The following is a 21,772-nucleotide window of genomic DNA, read 5'->3' as shown; positions in this document are numbered from 1 at the left end:
TAGTAAAGTGTGTGTGTGTGTGTGTGTGTGTGTGTGTGTGCGTGTGTGCGTGTGTGTGTGTGTGCGTGTGTGTGTGTGTGTGTGTGTGTGTACAATAAAATATTTATTGAGAAAAACAGGGGATTTGAAGGAAAATCCGAGAAAAACGGTCAAAAAGAATTGTTTTAATGTGTGGTAATACCCGCCCGCATACTCCTTCCCGCACAATTTAAACCCTCAAGAAAATCAATATCGGGTCTCCCTCCGTGTAATCTTGAATTCACTCTCTCAGATTATCATGTACTTTCTCTTTAAAGTTGTATTAATAGACCTTGAAAGAAGTGGTGAAATAGTGATTTGTGGTGTGTTCATAAACCAATACAATTTTTTTTTTTTTTGAGATCATAAAAATGTTTTGTACTATGACGTAAGAGGTGCGTTAAAATGAAATTTGCTTTGAAAAATTATGTTATAAGGTTTTTTTTATTTTTTAAATTGGAAATAAAGTTTGCTATGATTTTTTTTGTCTTCAATCATTTGACTGGTTTCATGCAGCTCTCCAAGAATCCCTATCTAGTCCTAGTCGTTTCATTTCGGTATACCCCCTACATCTTACATTCCTAACAATTTGTTTTACATATTCCAAACTTTGCCTGCCTGCACAATTTTTTCTTCTACCTGTCCCTCCAATATTAAAGCGCCTATTCCAGGATGCTTTAATATGTGGCCTATAAGTCTGACTTCTTTTAGCTGTATTTTTCCAAATGTTTCTTTCTTCATTTATTTGCAGCAACACTTCTTCATTTGTCACTTTATCCACCCATCTTATTTTTGACATTCTCCTGTAGCACCGCATTTTAAAAGCTTATAATCTTTTCTTCTCAGGTATTCCGATCGCCCAAGTTTCACTTCCATATAATGCGACGCTCCAATCATATACTTTCAAAAATCTTTTCCTGATATTTAAATTAATTTTTGATGTTACCAAATTATATTTCTGATTGAAGGCTCGTTTCACCTGTGCTATTCGGCATTTTATGTCGCTCCTGCTTCGTCCATCTTTAGTAATTCTACTTCCCAGATAACAAAATTCTTCTACCTCCATAATATTTTCTCCTCCTATTTTCACATTCAGTGGACCATTTTTATTATTTCTACTACATTTCATTACTTTCGTTTTGTTCTTGTTATTTTCATGCGGTAGTTCTTGCGTAGGACTTCATCCATGCCATTTATTGTTCCTTCTAAATCCTTTTTACTCTCAGCTAGAATTACTATATCATATTACGGATAATTATTGATTTAATAAATTTCGTGAACATGTTTCTACTGATATATTTTAATAAAATAATTAAAAGTAATTAATAAGTGATGTATCTACCTTACCAGCAAATAAGTGTTAAGTCCTCGAGTTCTATTGGTTTTTTCAAACCATCAGCAGAAGTTAAAATATTATAATTAAGTGAAAAGTTAAAATACGTGTACTGTCATGACTGTCTGATGTTAACAGTATGCTGAAGAGAATATAAAGAAACTCTAGTGTATTAATATGTAATTAAAAGGAAAACCATGTTATCAAAAATGATACTTAACTTGTTCTTTATGTTTATATTTAGTACTTGTATAAATAATTAATCTTCTTTAAAAAATTTCTGTTCATTAATTACATATTTTTGTTTACTATACGTGTGGAATTTCTCTAAATTATTTGCATTAAAATAATTGTAAGATATATCTAAAATTTTTATAAATTTATAATTTATTGGTTTTCACCCACATTTCTCAAAAACAACTACAGTTACGATTCTGGGACCTATTTTATACGATTTTTAAGGTCAAAAACATAATAAATCACTAATTATGCCCTTAATTAAAGTTCTAGAAATTTCAGTACGACCTCATTTAACCGGAGTAGTAGAAATCCGAACGAAATCTTTCACTAGACGTAACTCAAAAACGAAGCATTTTAGGATATAAAATTTTCCATTATTTTCACGAGTAAAATAGGTTATAAAAATCACGGAGAATTTCGCGATACAATCTGTATATATAAATAATAAAATTTTCTTATATTTTAATGTAATTAACAGATCCTGTTTGAAGTATGATTTAATATTTAATTACTGTACACCTAATAACTTCGTAATGAATGGTATCAATTATTGTTAAACTGAAAGTAGAAAGTTTAATGTTTAATAAAATCAGATATCATTCAATGGGAATTTACCTTGGGGATTTTTCTTTTAATTTTAGTTAATTTGAGGACGTGAGAGTATAATTAAAAATATTATTGTAATTATATAATATTTATTGTTTTATAAATGTAAATTGGTAATTAATTAAAGAAAAATACATTTTTATTTTGGCAATAGTAACTTTATAGTCTCTTCTGTAGTTATAGTTATAAAATATTAGGAATTTTTACAAATCACAACTTTTCATGATCTCTCTCTGACCCGAAAAACAAACAAGTAAAGCTGGCAATTATTCATATATACTTGAAAAATAATAATATATGAAAAACCAAAATATTTATATTTCTTTATTTTCTTTACCTCACTTAAAAATCCCATCTCAAGAAATTTTTTGATTTGTCTACGTTTTATTATGTTAAATGGAAGAAAATTAAAAAAAATTCCTCTAACAAATGTACAACCAGTTATAAAAAGACATCTAATATTTATTGTTTGGGGGTGGGGAATTACTATATCATCAACTGCTGCTGATGATATAGTAATTCTAGCCGAGAGTAAAAAGGATTTAGAAGAAATAATGAATGGCACGGATGAAGTCCTACGCAAGAACTACCGCATGAAAATAAACAAAACGAAAGTAATTCAATCTAGGAGAAATAACAACGATGGACCACTGAATGTGAAAATAGGAGGAGAAAAGATTACGGAGGTAGAAGAATTTCGTTATTTCGGAAGTAGAATTACTAAAGATGGACGAAACAGGAGCGATATAAAATGCCGAATAGCACAGGCGAAACGAGCCTTCAATCAGAAATATAATTTGTTTATATCAAAAATTAATTTAAATATCAGGAAAAGATTTTTGAAAGTATACGTTTGGAGCGTCGCTTTATATGGAAGTGAAACTTGGACGATCGGAGTATCTGAGAAGAAAAGATTAGAAGCTTTTGAAATGCGGTGCTATAGGAGAATGTTAAAAATCAGACGGGTGGATAACGTGACAAATGAAGAGGTGTTGCGGCAAATAGATGGTAAGAGGCATAAGAGACATACAGTTAGACAAACATTCATTTTTATATATATAGATTATTATTCTACTTCAGGGGGCAAAGCCCCCTGACCGACTAAACATCCCCTGACCACGACGGATAACTCAAGTAAGCATATAGCGCGGTCAAAGACGTGGCAGGGATGCTAAACTATACATATACATATAAAGTACTTTTTATTAAGCCTTTAATAAATATCACTTGTTTCGGTTTTTTAAAAATTAAACTGGATGATAATTTACATTATCATTATACCTTTAAAAATTTATATAGAAAGAATACTGAAGGAGGAAAACTATCATGTGTTATATTTTCTGCGGTGTACTTTTAAAATTTAGATACCCGTTTTATAAAAACGACTTTTTTTCTATTAAAAGTTATTATTTATTTTATTACTGAATATATATATACATATATAAGTAAAGATCAAGAAGAAAAACATTAAAATTGTATCCTTTTTCGATTTTTTTTTATCTTTAACTAGATTTTAATTAATATCATCATTTCATTTAAACCTTAAACGAAATGAATTTTCATTAGAAACAGTAAAATGAAAATTTTGATTAAAATTAACAATCGTTTGGTAAAATTAAAAATTAAAAATCAAGTAATACTTCATTAATATACAACGAATGACTGAAGATATCCTTTTAAGAGAAATAATATTTCCGTTGGTAATTTTTACATAAATCCTATTACTTCGGTAAACTTTAACTATCTTTATGCTCGTTTAACGTTCAATTAAATTACGGCCTCCATGGCGCGAGTGGTAGCGTCTCGGTCTTTCATCCTGAGGTCCCGGGTTCGAATCCCGGTCAGGTTTTTCACACACGCTACAATTCATTCATTTCATCCTCTGAAGCAATGCCTAACTTTAGACTCGGAGGTTAAACAAAAAAAAAACTTTCATTTAAATACATAGTCTTTCTAAGACGATCTCGTCTTCATAAATTTATCGATTAGCGTTGTAACACAATATCGATTAGAAATCGATATACTTGGAAATCTAACGGAAAACCGATTTTTCACATGGAAGATATATTTTCAATATGAAATATTCACTAAAGTTAACACCGTTCTGAGCGCATACAGAAAGACACGGCCTGTATCCTTCAAAGACGATACACCGTAATTTTCTCGCCTCAAGGTCACCACTAGGCTGACCGGCTTGCGGAAACGAACCGCATACAACGTAGAATTACCGATCTATGAAGAAAACATTACTCGCAACGCATAGAATACAATTCCTAACAAATAATTATTGTTTATATCCGATATAAGCGGTGTAAAATTAAAATTTATGAAACTAAGTTCACAACCTTTTATGATAAATTTAAGAAAATTCACATTTCGAAAAATATGGTATAAAATATTACAAATATGGTATCGAAATACAACCTTAAATTAGGTAGATTTCACAAGAAATCCGGAAAATTTCGAATAACTTAGCGTTTCACATCTACCAGATCCCAAAACAACTGCCAGTTCAAAAGTTTATATTTCACTTTCTTGTGGACACGATAACTGCCGTAATTTTGTGTCAATCACTTTCAAATTTATACATAAAATATAACGACCAAAAATCTCAATCGAGTTCGTTAATGGGCAAAATCGGACCATGGGGATGCAAATGGGGAGGGGGCTTTTTTGATAAAACAAAATATCGCTATAACTTTCTTATTAATCAAAATATCGAATTTGTTTAAAGTTACTACTATTTTTTAGATAAGGGATTAAAATTTATATTTGTAAAGTTTTTTAATATCACCAACCATTGGCTCAGGGGGTGGAAAAAATGAGGTTTCGAAGATAAAAATAATCATACCTCCCTTAGTAGGAACAGCAACGAATCGATTTAAAGGGGTCGTTAGTCCTTTTTGATTACCAAAAACGTTTGTCTGAAACAATTTTTAATATGATCAATCCTTACGGCAAGAGATGACCAAGATGTTGCTAGAATTATAAGAAGATGGGGGTTTTTCGTATGCTTTTTTTTTTGTCTTCAGTCATTTGACTTGTTTGATGCAGCTCTCCAAGATTCCCTATCTAGTGCTAGTCGTTTCATTTCAGTACACCCTCTACATCCTACATCCCTAACAATTTGTTTTACATATTCCAAACGTGGCCTGCCTACACAATTTTTCCCTTCTACCTGTCCTTCCAATATGAAAGCGACTATTCCAGGATGCCTTAGTATGTGGCCTATAAGTCTGTCTCTTCTTTTAACTATATTTTTCCAAATGCTTCTTTCTTCATCTATTTGCCGCAATACCTCTTCATTTGTCGCTTTATCCACCCGTCTGATTTTTAACATTCTTCAATAGCACCGCATTTCAAAAGCTTCTAATCGTTTCTTCTCAGATACTCCGATCGTCCAAGTTTCACTTCCATATAAAGCGACACTCCAAACATGTCGTATGCTAAACATGTAAAACTTTTTTTCACATGCAACCATTGTCGTATTGAGTAAATTTGAAGTTTTTTTAACTTTAAGGTGGAAATCTTTTTTATCTTCTACAAAGCACCAGTGACATTTACCTTCGCTTTCCGGCGTGCCGAAAAGGATTTTTTTTTTTTACAAATTTTAGGGTTTATTATTTTTTATAAAAATATACAATGATGAAAATTTTATTTAAAACGTATTAGTTGTTCTTAAATTATACAAGTATAAAATTTAAAAAACCTTCGGCTTTATAGAATGAAATAAAATATTAAAATTTTATATTTTAAAAGTTTATGATATCTTTTCCTAATGTGTATGTTACAAACTGTTTAACTAGTTAACAATAATCAACTCCCTCAAGGCCACATGAAATGAGGTTGACATGTATATGAGATCTATTCTTGTACAGACTCAGATCGATCGTTCCTGAAATATGTGGTTAATTGAACCCCAACAACCAAAATACATCGATATCCACGATCTAGTATTCAAATCCATCTAAAAGTAACAAACTTTAACTGGGATTCGAACTTGAGAATCTTCGACTTTAAAAAGCAACTATTAAATTAATTTGTGACGATGAGGTAAACCATTAGACCTGCCCAGTGGACATTTATGGCTGTAAAACTTCGCGCCGGCCTCTTTGGTGGGTTGTGGTAGCGTTTCGGCCTTTTATCCGGAGGTCCCGGGTTCGAATCCCGGTCAGGTATGGCATTTTCACACGCGCTACAAATCATTCATCTCATCCTCTGAAGCAATACCTAACGGTGTTCCCGGAGGTTAAAAAAAAACCTTTTTGGTAAAATTACAAGTAATTTTGTAAGTGAATTAAACCGTTGACTGCAATAGGTACCGAGAAAATCGTGAACATACACCGCGTAAATGGAAAACACAACCCCATTTTTTCGCTTCGCTTAAGTTGAGGGTTAAAAATAAATACTAAAATTGATAGAATCGCCTGTAAGTAATCTATTTTTTTTAAATAATAAATTAATTCACCACAGAAGATTACAAAGAAGTAGGAATGTGAAAATGGATATTCGTACGGTATGAAAAATGATCTGACCGGGATTCGAACCAGGGACCTTCAAATGTAATATGGAGACGCTATCTCTTCGCCGTGGAAACTGGCAGATTTTAAAAGAAATAGTTTAAAATTCTCAAATATTTTAATGCAATTAAATTTTATTACAATTTTTTTAGAGAATTTGATGTCATTAATAAAAAAAAAACTAATTTTTTGTTACAGATACATTTACTATGTACGCTGGTCGTTCTAACAGTAAATTTTTCAACTTTAGTTTCGGCAAAAGAAGAAAGAACCGATGGATTAAAATTATTACCGCAAACAGAAGGTAGAACAATATCAACTGTAAATCAAGCAGATGATCTGAAAGCAGAACCTTCATCAAGAGGTAAATGTTTAATTTTTAATATATCTATTTTAACTAATTCTTTAAATAAAAAATTACCTTTTTTAAAAAAAAAATACTTAATTAGGATAAAATTTAAAAAACTTTATAAATAGCAACTAAATGTTAAAAAAAAAATAATAACGCATTTTACTGCTTACTAAATGCATCATCAGGTTGCTATAAATAAGTTTCTCAGGAACAAACAAAAAAGAAAATTAGGAAATTTTTTTATAAGTTAAATTAAAAAGAGAAACTCATATATATTAACATGGATTCTGAAAAGCTTCGTTTTCGCGTTATTATACCTTGCGAAAAATATCGTTCTGATTTCTGTTGGAAGAGTAAATTAAGTTATTTAAAATTAAATTGGTTTCATTAATATAAAAAAATTGAATAAAACTAGCTACACAATTTTATTATTATTCTTATATTAACTCGCTGTTGGACTACGTATGTAAATGTCACGGTAGGAAACCTTTCAGTCTAATTTAGTAGAATTCCACTTACTCATTCGCTCTGAAATTTTGCATACAGGTTTGCTGCTGATGAGAATACATTTTCCCAACATTTTCAAGTCGTTAAGATACCCCTAAGTTGCTAAGCGAAAAAAATGCCCCTTGAACTTATGCAATCTCGTTTACATGCATATTTTGTTAGTGAAAGATAACCTAGACTTTTTCGGTTAGTTTAGATGTAAAATTCGGACACGTTTGAAGTACCGACTTTTTTTTCTTTTTCTTTTTCCTGTTTAGCCTCCGGTAACTACCGTTTAGATAATTCTTCAGAGGATGAATGAGGATGATATGTATGAGTGTAAATGAAGTGTAGTCTTGTACATTCTCAGTTCGACCGATCCTGAGATGTGTGAATAATTGAAACCCAACCACCAAAGAACACCGGTATCCACGATCTAATATTCAAATCCGTGTAAAAATATCTGGCTTTACTAGGACTTGAACGCTGGAACTCTCGACTTCCAAATCAGCTGATTTGGGAAGACGCGTTAACCACTAGACTAACCCGGTGGGTTTTGAAGTACCGACTGGAACTAAATGATAACACGCTATTAGTTTTATAAACAAGTCAAATATATATTAGGGTATACAGTTGGTACAACAAATTCTATACAATAGCGACCCAAGTTTTGGGAAAATTTAGTAATTTTTAACCGAGTCCGAATTTTCGGACGAAAATCGCAGATATCTCAAAAACAGTCGGTCCTAGCGCTCTAAAAATTTTGTCAACTCCTCGACCGTAAAGCCATCTGCTCCCAGTGGTACCAGTCGGTTGATAATATTTTCAAGTGCTCCCGGGGCGCTGTTCGGAAATTGGGGAAGGGGTGCGATGGAGTACCATCGTAATATCTCGACAACCGCTCGTCCGATTTTCACTATTCAAACGGCGTATGTATCAGCAGATCAAGCGCTAACTGTTTAACGTATCGAGTACATTCTTGATCGATCGGATCTTGGTTATCCGGAATTAAACCGTTTTTCCCTATGTTTTAATTGCATTCACCTACCGGAAAACGTACCGATCCGATCTTTCGCTAAATACGCTTGAACCTGTGCACCAACGCAGCTGTAAAGTATTAACTTATGAAGACTAAAAAGTAGAAAATAAAAAAACAGAGTGTCCCATATAAAACGCAACCCATCAATCACTCATCCATGAAATTTCAAAAGTCAAGCTTACTCACCTACTCGTTACTGAATTGGACTCGTCCAACATCTGAACATCGCGGCGACGCAGTAGAACACTACCGATAGTAACAACAATGCGATCATAACGTTCAGTGTATCGCTAGAGACAAGATGGTGTTTTCGCTAGATGAACGTGTTTTCATTGTCGAGTCGTACTTCAGTACGAAATCACCGGTTGCGGTGCAAGATTTGTTTAGCCATAACTACCCAGATAAACCGGCTCCTAACAAAACATCAGTATTAAGGTTAGTCGCAAAATTTAGAAAGACCGGTTCTGTTAATAACGAGGAACACAAAAGATCTGCGTCGGTGTTGAATACAGATACAGTCGCTGAAATCAAAGACCCATTACTCGCCAAATAAATCGATCAGATGTTTGTCTACTGAAATTAATTTGTCTAAATCGACTGATCATCGGGCAACCAAACGATTACAATTACGACCTTATCGCATTCAAACGGTTCATCGACTTCTTGAGCCCGACAAAGAAAAACGGCTACAATATTGTCAACGGTTCCATCGATTTCTGCGTGAGGGAATTAACGTTATGGATTCGTTATTTTTCACAGATGTAGCATGGTTTCATTTGGACGACTATGTAAACAGCCAAAACAGTAGAATTTGGAGCGCTGAAAATCCCCGCGTTTATCACGAAAACAATTAAACCCGCAGAAGTCGGGCGTGCGGTGCGCGATATCGCGAAAGAAAATAACCGGTCCTATTTTTTTCGAGTACACCATTAATGAAGAACGATATCAGGATATTTTATTTCAGTTCATTGCACTCTTGGAAGAGGAAGACAAGATGACGTTGCGACATCGCACTACGCAGGTTCAACTTCTGATTTCGTCGAGGAATTCTTCGGTAATCGTGTTATCGGTCGAGGCTTGTGGCCACCAAGATCTCCAGATTTGACTGCGGCGGATTTTTTTCTACCGGGTTACCTCAAAGAAAAAGCCTACAGCGACAAACCACGAACACTTGAACGATTGTAAGTTAATATCGAACAAGGTGTATTAAATATCCGGCCACAAACTTTGAAAAAAGTTGCAAGAAACGTTGTAAAAAGAATTGAAGCTTGTATTCAAGAAGATGACGGCCGCTTCCAACATTTACTTTAAATGTAAGGTAATAATAAAAATTACATTTACATTTACACATGCCTTTTTATTATTTCAATACCTACCAATATAAGGTTGGGTTGCGTTTTATATGGGACACCCTTTATATATAAAAACATTTTTAAAACACCACTTAAATTAAACGGACTAAATGGTAAAAAATAATTTTAAGACGGTATCATTTAATTTTAACTTTTAATAATACTTTTTTAAATAAAATGACAGTATTTTATGTAGTAAGAGTAACAAAAAAAAGTGAGAATTTAGCACGAATGCCAACCTTCATTTAAAAATTAACTCATTTAAATAATCCTGCGTCTTAACCGATATCAAAACAGCCGTTTATCAATGGTTATCTTCTCGGGTAACATATTTCTATCAAATTGGAAAGCAAAATCTGATCATACGATACAAGTTTCTCGATGTAAGCGGAAATTATATAGAAGAATTGTAGGTTATGTTCTAGGCTTTCAGGAGAATAATATAATTTTTTTCCCAAAAGATTTGCTTATTATTTTTTATAAAAAAATTGTACTTGCTTAAAAAATATGCCTTGTAGTATAATATGTAGCTTATATCTTTACAGCAGGAAAATTAAAACTTTGTCTCAGAACTGTATTTCGAGTATTTTCCTAGAAAAAAAAAACCAAAAAATTAGAGTCGGAAAGTATAACAACCAATGAAAATATAATATTCAACACCTCTAGAAGAAATATCTTAAAAGCTTTATAAGGTAAATTAGTTAAAAAAAAATTATTTTTTTAAAAATAATTTTAAAAAAAGCTTTAAAAAACAATCTAATAATAAAGAAAGGATTTATTCACATCAACCATTTTGTTTGTTTTTAATGTCCTTAATCACTATCTCTTTGTGCAGAATTTCCTGGGACATTCTATATAAATATAATTAAGAGAGGGTAATATTACAAAAGAGCAGAGTAAAAAGAGAGACGGTAAAACTTTATAACTTCGTTTATTAAGGCCAAATGAGGCTTTAAAGTCACATAGTCTGACCCGTAATCAGAGAGACAGAGAGAGAGAGAGAGTGCAAACGCATCATTAAACGTAATTTCCATAAAAATGACCCTGAATAAATAATACATTTTCTCACATCTCTTTTATTATTTAAATATCAAATATAATAATAATAATATTAGTTCTAAAAACGTTAATAGGATTGGTGTACAGTAATTTAAAGTGTGTACACTCATTTAAAAAATTATAATACAAAAAAAAAATTAATAATGTATTTTTTTCCAGTAGAAATTAAAGTTAATTGTTTACATGGGAACTGATTTATTTAGTTGCACTGAATATGTATTATATTTTGAGCATTTATTGCTCAGTATATAATAATTGGTTTAGCATTGTGATTTAAAATTACGCGGCAATCTCTTGGGAGATCATTCTACAGCCAAAAATAAGAAAAAATGTTCATATAAATATAGGTCAGAAAACTATTTGTTAGCGAAATTCGGCTTGCGAAAAAATTAGCACTGCTTTTTTGCTCCTTCTGTAAAATTAAACTGTAATAAAATTCTTTAGGTATAAATTTGGTGGTTGCTTATGGTATTTGTTTTAAGAAATAGAATAAAAGTGGTTACAGACCTATATCTCGCTTAGATTTTAAGAAAAACGGGGTAAAACACGAAAACGTTTTGTAGGAAAATACACTTTCTTGAAGTCTGGAATAAAATAACTTCTCTATTTTACCAGTAAACAAATAAAAAATTCTACTTAACTTTGGAGAAAATTTAATTTTGAAAAAAAATTATCGTAAATAATGCCTATTAAAATTAAATACAAATTTGAGAAGTTGAAAATTGTTTTTTAATTTTTCAGCTCAGATTTCACATACAACCATTAAATCTATCAAGTAAATTGAATCAAAAAATTACAATCTGGCTTAATTATACCGAAGGCACAGAAATCAGATTGAAACATTTCTCCAGCCGATACTCGGTAACGAAGCCTTTCCAAATCTACGTTTATATGAACATTCTTCTTTATTTTCAACAGCTGAGCGTATTCCGAAAGTGTATGTTACATTATTTGTAAATCAATCTGTCTATGTATATATAATACACACAAACATACACACACACACACACACACACACACACACACACACACACACAGAGAGAGAGAGAGAGAGAGAGAGAGAGAGAGAGAGAGAGAGAGAGAGAGAGAGAGAGAGAGAGACACACACACACAGACAGACAGACAGACACTAGCTTCTACCCGTAGCAACTCATCGGGTGGTCTAGTGGTGAACTCGTCATCAGAAATCAGCTGATTTCGAAATAGAGTTCTAAGGTTCAAATCCTAGAAAAGGTAGTTCTAGTTCTATACGAATTTGAATTGTAGATCGTAGATACCGGCGTTCTTTGGTGGTTGGATTTCAATTAACCATACATCTCAGGAATGGTCGACCTGAGATTGCATAAGACATTTAAATTTCTTCATTTACATTCAACATATCATCCTCTGAAGTAATTCCTTACGGCGGTTCCGGAAGCTAAAACAGAAAAAGATAGCTTCTACACGCGGTTTCGCACGCGTTTTTATAATAATATAACCTATAAAAAAGACGTTTTTTTTATTAGAGAATAAAAATAGATTCATCGAAGTCGGTTCTGTACATGCTGAAAGAAAAAATTTATTTTTTTATTTTTTTGTCCTCAGTCATTTGACTGGTTTGATGCAGCTCTCCAAGATTCCTTATCTAGTGCTAGTCGTTTCATTTCGGTATACCCCCTACATCCTACATCCCTAACAATTTCTTTTACATATTTCAAACGTTGCCTGCCTGCACAATTTTTTCCTTCTAACTGACCCTCTAATATTAAAGCGACTATTCCAGAGCCTTAATATGTAGTATCTATCTCTTCTTTTAACTATATTTTCCCAAATGCTTCTTTCTTCATCTATTTACCGCAACACCTCTTCTTTTGTCATTTTATCCACCCATCTGATTTTTAACATTTTCCTATAGCACCACATTTCAAAAGCTTCTAATCTTTTCTTTTCAGGTACACCGATCGTCCAAGTTTCACTTCCATATAAAGCTACGCTCCAAACATATACTTTCAAAAATCTTTTCCTGACGTTTAAATTAATTTTTCATGTAAACAAATTATATTTCTTACTGAAGGCTCGTTTAGCTTGTGCTATTCGGCATTTTATATCGCTCCTGCTTCGTCCATCTTTAGCAATTTTACTTCCCAAATAACAAAATTCTTCTACCTCCATAATCTTTTCTCCTCCTATTATTACATTCAGTTGTCCATTTTCGTTATTTCTCCTACATTTCATTACTTTCGTTTTGTTCTCGTTTATTTTCATGCGGTACTTCTTGCGTAGGACTTTATACGTGCCATTCATTGTTTCTTCTAAATCCTTTTTACTCTCGGCTAGAATTACTATATCATCGGCAAATCGTAGCATCTTTATTTTTCACCTTGTACTGTTACTCCGGATCTAAATTTTTCTTTAACATCAATAACTGCTACTTCCATGTAAAGATTAAAAAGCAACGGGGATAGGGAACATCCTTGTCTGACTGCCTTTCTTATTACGGCTTCTTTCTTATTTTCCTCCATTATTACTGTTGCTGATTGGTTCCTGTAAATGTTAGCAATCGTTCTTCTATTTCTGTATTTGAACCCTAATTTTTTTAAAATGCTCAACATTTTATTCCAGTCTACGTTATCGAATGCCTTTTCTAGGTCTATAAATGTCAAATATGAATGCCAATGCCAATGCCAAGCAAGTAAGAAATTTATAAGTTTCACAAATTGATAAATTTTTCGAAATTCTCTTAATTCTTAATTATTTGAAAAAATTTTGAATTTTTAAAACCTTTTTGGTTTATTTAAACACATTTATCCAATAAAATTTCATCATACATTAACTCCTCCCTCCACCACAAAAAAAAAATATTAGATAATTTAATTTAGTGTAATTGTTCTTCCAGTATATAAGAATAAATAATCAATATCAGGAAAATACAACGACTTTGTAGTCATTTTTTTTTATTTTTAAGGTAAAAAATAAAAGATTTTTGTCATTTTTGACGTGGTGGAAAAAGTGGGTATATATAATATCCTTTTGGATAAGAAATACACCAATAAATTGGATAAAGATCATTAAACGTGATAATAGATATGAATGCGCATTACGAACACATACACACATATAATAAAACGATGCACGCACCAGCATCCTTAAATCTAATTCTAATGAGTCGCCGCAGGCAGGAAATTCAGATATTACGATGTTTTACTATACCGAGCGTCATCCGTGTTCTATTGTGTTTCAGTGAATATGTGTGTATGTATATATGTTTGGGGTATTAAGGAGGGTAATTAAACGTAAGATATGTACAGTAATAACACGAATAACACGGCCGTGATAATGCCAGTCTAGTGAAATGTAATGTAAAGTTGTCTTAATCAAGGCAAGGTACGTAATTAGTAAAATAGATTTTATCTCGAGGTTAAAAATTTTAATATCATTATCTTAATTATTTCATCGTAATTTGCTAGTGGAAATAATAATAATACAGTAAAAATAAATCATGTTTAATTATGTCGTCATTTTTTTATTGTAATATAAAAAAAAAAATTTTTTTAATTGTTTTTTTTTTTTTTTTTTTTTACTTTTAAGGCCGCAAAGGACCACTAGTCAGAATAATTCAAGTCTTTTTTGCCGATCTTTTGGCCTTTAAGTTCTTACCTTTTACTTTCTCCCAATATTTAGTCATTCTTAAAAATCATGCGCTTTACGATCCTCTTCTGAATAAACCCTTTTTGTATTATTAAAAGTTGTTACTTTAAAGTCCGTATTCGGATCTTTAATAACAAATTTTTATTTTTCGGATTTATTAAGTAAAACTTCTTAAGTCAAATTTAATTCTTGCATTTCTTCTTTAATTTCTTTTATCCATAATGGCGGATTTTTTAAAGACCAAAATCGATCGATAATTCTCTTAGTAATCCTATCCTGCGGTAATCTTAACAAGTGTGCGCAGAAAGAAATTCGCTTCTTTTTTGTAGTATCGATTAAGGGTTCCAAGTTTTCGTACAGAAATTTATTAGGCGATAATCTGTACCGATTTTCGTGTTTATATTTTTTGTTTATGCAGGTTCTAAGAATCCTGCGTTCAACTTTAAGCAAAGGTTCAGTTCTATTTTTCTGATTTAATCTAAATAAAGCCTCGCTGGCGTAAGTAATTACTGGTTTAACCGCAGTTTTGTAATGTCTAATTTCAGTATTAATCAAGAGCGATTTTTTGTTGTAAGTATTTTTGGTTACTTGTAGCACTTTAAATAATTTATTAAGTCTTTCGGTCCGATTTTGTTTTTCGTTACGATTACAAGTAATAATCTCTCCAATATATTTAAATTTTTCTACAAGTTCTACTTTGTTTCCGTTAATATTCACAGAATTAATAACTAAAGGATCTATAGCCATCATTTTAGTCTTTTCGTAAGAATTTTTAAGTCCGATTTTATTCGCAAGTTCTTCTATACTTGTTATTTGTATTCTGGCTTCTGCGATACTATTAGCTAGTAAAGCTAAGTCGTCGGAAAATCCTAGGCGATTTAAATTTAACTTATCTCTTTTGTATCCTATGTGAATATTTTTTGGATTAATTTTAAACCGTTCGCGCATCAGAAATTCTAGTGTACAATTAAATAATAAAGGCGAAAGTCCGTCGCCTTGTCTCAGTCCGGATTTTATGTAAAAAGTTTCGGAAAATTCGCCATGAAACTTCACTTTAGATTTTGTATTCTCAATGTTAAAAATTGTTTTTATATTAAACTAAAGACATTGATAGCGACCATAATTTGGTGATAATGAAATGTAGATTGGGGTTTAAAAACCTGAAGAAAAGGTGTCAGATGAATCGGTGGAATTTAGAGAAGCTTGAGGAAGAGGAGGTAAAGAAGATTTTTGAGGAGGACATCACAAGAGGTCTGAGTAAAAAAGATAAGGTAGAAAATGTAGAAGAAGAATGGGAGAATGTTAAAAAGGAAATTCTTAAATCAGCAGAAGCAAACTTAGGCGGAATAAAGAGAACCGGTAGAAAACCTTGGGTTTCAGACGATATATTGCAGCTGATGGATGAACGTAGAAAATATAAGAATGCTAGTGATGAAGAAAGTAAAAGGAACTATCGGAAATTAAGAAATGCTATAAACAGGAAGTGCAAACTGGCGAAAGAAGAGTGGATTAAAGAAAAGTGTTCAGAAGTGGAAAGAGAAATGAACATTGGTAAAATAGATGGAGCATACAGGAAAGTTAAGGAAAATTTTGGGGTACATGTATTAAAATCTAATAATGTGTTAAACAAAGATGGTACACCAATATATAATACGAAAGGTAAAGTCGATAGATGGGTGGAATATATTGAAGAGTTATACGGAGGAAATGAATTAGAAAATGGTGTTATAGAGGAAGAAGAGGAAGTTGAAGAGGATGAAATGGGAGAAACAATACTGAGATCTGAATTTAAGAGAGCATTAAAAGATTTAAATGGCAGAAAGGCTCCTGGAATAGACGGAATACCTGTAGAATTACTGCGCAGTGCAGGTGAGGAAGCGATTGATAGATTATACAAACTGGTGTGTAATATTTATGAAAATGGGGAATTTCCATCAGACTTCAAAAAAAGTGTTATAGTTATGATACCAAAGAAAGCAGGGGCAGATAAATGTGAAGATTACAGAACAATTAGTTTAACTAGTCATGCATCAAAAATCTTAACTAGAATTTTATACAGAAGAATTGAGAGGAGAGTGGAAGAAGTGTTAGGAGAAGACCAATTTGGTTTCAGGAAAAGTATAGGGACAAGGGAAGCAATTTTAGGCCTCAGATTAATAGTAGAAGGAAGATTAAAGAAAAACAAACCGACATACTTGGCGTTTATAGACCTAGAAAAGGCTTTTGATAACATAGACTGAAATAAAATGTTCAGCATTTAAAAAAAATTAGGGTTCAAATACAGAGATAGAAGAACAATTGCTAACATGTACAGGAACCAAACAGCAACAATAACAATTGAAGAACATAAGAAAGAAGCCCTAATAAGAAAGGGAGTCCGACAAGGATGTTCCCTATCTCCGTTACTTTTTAGTCTTTAAATGGAACTAGCAGTTAATGATGTTAAAGAACAATTTAGATTCGGAGTAACAGTAAAAGGTGAAAAGATAAAGATGCTACGATTTGCTGATGATATAGTAATTCTAGCCGAGAGTAAAAAGGATTTAGAAGAAAAAATGAACGGCATAGATGAAGTCCTACGCAAGAACTATCGCATGAAAATAAACAAGAACAAAACAAAAGTAATGAAATGTAGTAGAAATAACAAAGATGGACCGCTGAATGTGAAAATAGGAGGAGAAAAGATTATGGAGGTAGAAGAATTTTGTTATTTGGGAAGTAAAATTACTAAAGATGGACGAAGCAGGAGCGATATAAAATGCCGAATAGCACAAGCTAAACGAGCCTTCAGTAAGAAATATAATTTGTTTACATCAAAAATGAATTTAAATGTCAGGAAAAGATTTTTGAAAGTATATGTTTGGAGTGTCGCTTTATATGGAAGTGAAACTTGGACGATCGGAGTATCTGAGAAGAAAAGATTAGAAGTTTTTGAAATGCGGTGCTATAGGAGAATGTTAAAAATCAGACGGGTGGATAAAGGGACAAATTAAGAGGTATTGCGGCAAATAGATGAAGAAAGAAGCATTTGGAAAAATATAGTTAAATGAAGAGACAGACTTATAGGCCACATACTAAGGCATCCTGGAATAGTCGCTTTAATATTGGAAGGACAGGTAGAAGGGAAAAATTGTGTAGGCAGGCCACGTTTGGAGTATGTAAAACAAATTGTTGGGGATGTAGGATGTAGAGGGTATACTGAAATGTAACGACTAGCACTAAATAGGGAATCTTGGAGAGCTGCATCAAACCAGTCAAATGACTGAAGACAAAAAAAAAAAATTAAACTAAAATTAAATAAAGATTGTCATCAAAACTATACTGTTAAAAATTAATGGATTCCTTGACAACTTCAATTGATTCAGATTTATTTTAACCTCTCCAATGAAGCGCGCACGCGCGTGTGTGTCTTCTATAAATTTGGATCTGCGTGATTCATCAACGCCCACTAAAAACTACTGAACATAAATTGATGAAAATTTATATACATGTTTTACTTACGGTCTAAGTGCACTCTTGAAAGTCCGAGTGACTTAAAAGGGATAAAAAGGAGTAAAATGAAATTTATAATTTTTTTTTTATTATTCGATAACAAATTAAGGAAATTTCTATTGTAGAATTTACTTTTATGTTTAAAATGTAATTATTTGTTTTTATTAAAATTCTTTTAATATTATTTAAAAAAAAAAAACTTATGAGATTAATTGTTCAAAATGTTAATTTTTTTTTAAACTCTCACATTTTAATTAAAAATTTTTTTTGCTTAATGATATCACCACATAAGCTTTAAGTTTATGTTTGGGATATAAAAATGGAATTTCGTAACGTATGAGAAAAAATGTCATGCCTTACCGGGATTCGAACTTAGAACCCCCGGATGAAAGTCCGAGACGCTGCTACTCCGCTACAAGTGGCGGCTCGTTGGTAACATTATGGAGGATCCTGCTCCAGAATTTTTTCTGGGCCTTTTCAAGGCTAGGGTTAAATTTTTCTGTAAAATAACAGAACCGATAAAAAATGAATCAAACAGAATAGCTGGAAGCAGGATAATAATATAATTCTACACTTATCACATTCAAGAATACGGTACACGGTTTTTAAGCACATTGTGCTTAAAACTCTTATTTGGTTTAACCAAATAAATAATAAAATATCAATACAGATAGATAGATAGATAGTCAATACAGATTTTTAAGTATTATTAGATCAGTTAATAAAATGTCCGCGTAAAAACACTATAGTCCAACGGTTTTAATTTAAATTTCTAAGTACTCAAGAACAAATACGTAATTAGTTTTTATTAATTATCTTCTTTTTTGCCCTTCCAGCCGGTTTTTGGGACAGATTTGGTGATCAAAGAGCCCTTGTAGTACAGTCAATTTGTATTTTTATTTGAAAATCCTTACCTACCGATTGATCTTTTGTCCATGCGTTAGGGGTGATGAGGGAAACTTAACTCCAGATTTTTAACATCCCCCTCCCATACATTTTTGAAATGCGTTTTTCTCTGATTCTATACATTTTAGAGAAAAGTTTTTCAATAAAAAAATGTAGAGGACATTCTCCTCTACAATTAATTTTTTTTAAAGTTATGCCGTATAATTTGAAATTGAAATACTAGGTGGCGCTAAAGTTGTAAAAAACCTGTTCATTCGGCATTTTTTACGGGAAAAAATTTTTTTTCGTATGTATTGCATTTGAAAAAGTTGTTAATCTCAACAAAAAAAACAGACAACTTTTATTTAAACAATTTTCTTGTACGACTTAGCGTTTTGGAGCTGTAGCTTGTGGAAGTGTGAAAATGTTGTGAATCGGGCACGTGTTCGAAACCGGTCTAGTCGTTGAACAATGCCGATCTCCCCGGCTACAGTAACAATAGGACCGCTGCGTTCCCATTGTACCGCTATAAATCTGGAATGCTAAGTCGTACAAGAAAATTGTTTGAATAAAAGTTGTCTTTTTTTGTTGAGATTAACAACTTTTCCAAATGCAATACAGACGAAAAACAATTTTTTCGGGTTAAAAAACCGAAAAAATACGGTTTTACAACTTCAGCGCCACCTAGTATTTCAATTTCAAATGATACGGCATAACTTAAAAGACATTAATTGTAGAGGAGAATGTCCTCTATATTTTTTGTTTGTAAAACATTTCTGTAAAATGCATAGATTCGGAGAAAAACGCATTTGAAAAACTTTGTGAGTTTTCAAAAATCTATGGGACGGGTATGTTAAAAATCTGGAGTTAAGCTTCCCTCATCACCCCTAACATATGGAAAAAACATCAATCGGTAGCTAAGGATTTTCAAATACAGCCTATTGTGATGACAAATTGCCTGTACTATTGCTTTTCGTCATCTTCTGATCGCTACTGAAAAAAAAACTAAACCGCTTTTATATTCCTTCCACCGAATAAACTAAAAAAGGAATCGAACAAGAAATATTCCATAAACATGCGAAGTAAAAAAAAAACTACCTTCCACCAGTACGCCAGGATCGGCACTGCGGTAGCGACAGTGCCCCATCTCCCTCGAAGCCTCGCGTGTAGCTTCCTATATGCGGATGTGCATAACAGCCAAACATCACACCGCTGGAACTGTGAAGCGCACAGTTCCATACAAACTTTTTGTATCTTTTTCATAAACTGGGGGATGATATACCAACATTTAGCTTAAGGACGACTCGTTATATTAAATCTTAACGATAATATCATGTGATTATGTATAGGAACCAAACAGCAACAATAACAATTGAAGAACATAAGAAAGAAGCCCTAATAAGAAAGGGAGTCCGACAAGGATGTTCCCTATCTCCGTTACTTTTTAATCTTTACATGGAACTAGCAGTTAATGATGTTAAAGAACAATTTAGATTCGGAGTAACAGTACAAGGTGAAAAGATAAAGATGCTACGATTTGCTGATGATATAGTAATTCTAGCCGAGAGTAAAAAGGATTTAGAAGAAACAATGAACGGCATAGATGAAGTCCTACGCAAGAAGTACCGCATGAAAATAAACGAGAACAAAACGAAAGTAATGAAATGTAGGAGAAATAACGAAAATGGACAACTGAATGTAATAATAGGAGGAGAAAAGATTATGGAGGTAGAAGAATTTTGTTATTTGGGAAGTTGAATTACTAAAGATGGACGAAGCAGGAGGGATATAAAATGCCGAACTGCACAAACGAAACGACCCTTCAGTCAGAAATATAATTTGTTTACTGCAAAAATTAATTTAAATGTCAGGAAAAGATTTTTGAAAGTGTATGTTTGGAGTGTCGCTTTATATGGAAGTGAAACTTGGACAATCGGAGTATCTGAGAAGAAAAGATTAGAAGCTTTTGAAATGCGGTGCTATAGGAGAATGTTAAAAATCAGATGGGTGGATAAAGTGACAAATGAAGAGGTATTGCGGCAAATAGATGAAGAAAGAAGCATTTGGAAAAATATAGTTAAAAGAAGAGACAGACTTATAGGCCACATACTAAGGCATCCTGGAATAGTCGCTTTAATATTGGAAGGACAGGTAGAAGGGAAAAATTGTGTAGGCAGGCCACGTTTGGAGTATATAAAACAAATTGTTGGGGATGTAGGATGTAGAGGGTATACTGAAATGAAACGACTAGCACTAGATAGGGAATCTTGGAGAGCTGCATCAAACCAGTCAAATGACTGAAGACAAAAAAAAAAATGTATAGGAGGTGCTGCAGTTCCACAGCGCCAATACGCAACCGCTACTATCCGCTCCAGAAATCGACATTATATACAGAGTGGGCGGAAATTAACTCCCTATTGAAAATCGTTTATAACTTTTTTAATACTTAACTAATTTTCATGAAACAAAAGCCATTTTGTTTCTTACAACGGTAGAATTTTATTGTATTGTAGGAATTTTGCATCGCAAAAAAATTCCAGATAAGAACCACCATTATCTATAAGGACTTCTTGTTTGCGATTCAACTGACCACGACGTCCTAATCTGTGTCCTGAAAAAATGGTGGTCGAGCCATGCACGGACAGGCCTTGCGAAGTGAGGCGCGGCCTCATCTTGGATAAAGATTAGGTCGTTGTAATTATCCTATATGGATACAATACCATGAATATACTATTCAAACCCGTCAAGGTACCGTTTTGCATT

At 32.6% G+C, this 21,772-nt stretch overlaps 1 protein-coding gene across 2 annotated transcripts in view; it reads left to right on the top strand.

Moving 5' to 3' along the window:
* Nucleotides 1-21,772, top strand: part of LOC142333667 (uncharacterized) — a 59,754-nt gene that overhangs the window by 28,253 nt on the left and 9,729 nt on the right. For both annotated transcript variants that reach the window (XM_075381073.1, XM_075381072.1), the window contains exon 2: nucleotides 6,916-7,081. In XM_075381073.1, coding sequence (XP_075237188.1) covers nucleotides 6,916-7,081 — 166 coding nt within the window. The remainder of the gene's footprint in view (nucleotides 1-6,915; nucleotides 7,082-21,772) is intronic.

The sequence above is a fragment of the Lycorma delicatula genome, chromosome 13, assembly GCF_047948215.1.
Source record: "Lycorma delicatula isolate Av1 chromosome 13, ASM4794821v1, whole genome shotgun sequence".
NCBI classification, from domain to species: Eukaryota; Metazoa; Arthropoda; class Insecta; order Hemiptera; family Fulgoridae; genus Lycorma; species Lycorma delicatula.
The sequence above is the reverse complement of the archived record's forward strand: the minus strand, read 5'-3'. Positions and strand labels throughout refer to the sequence as shown.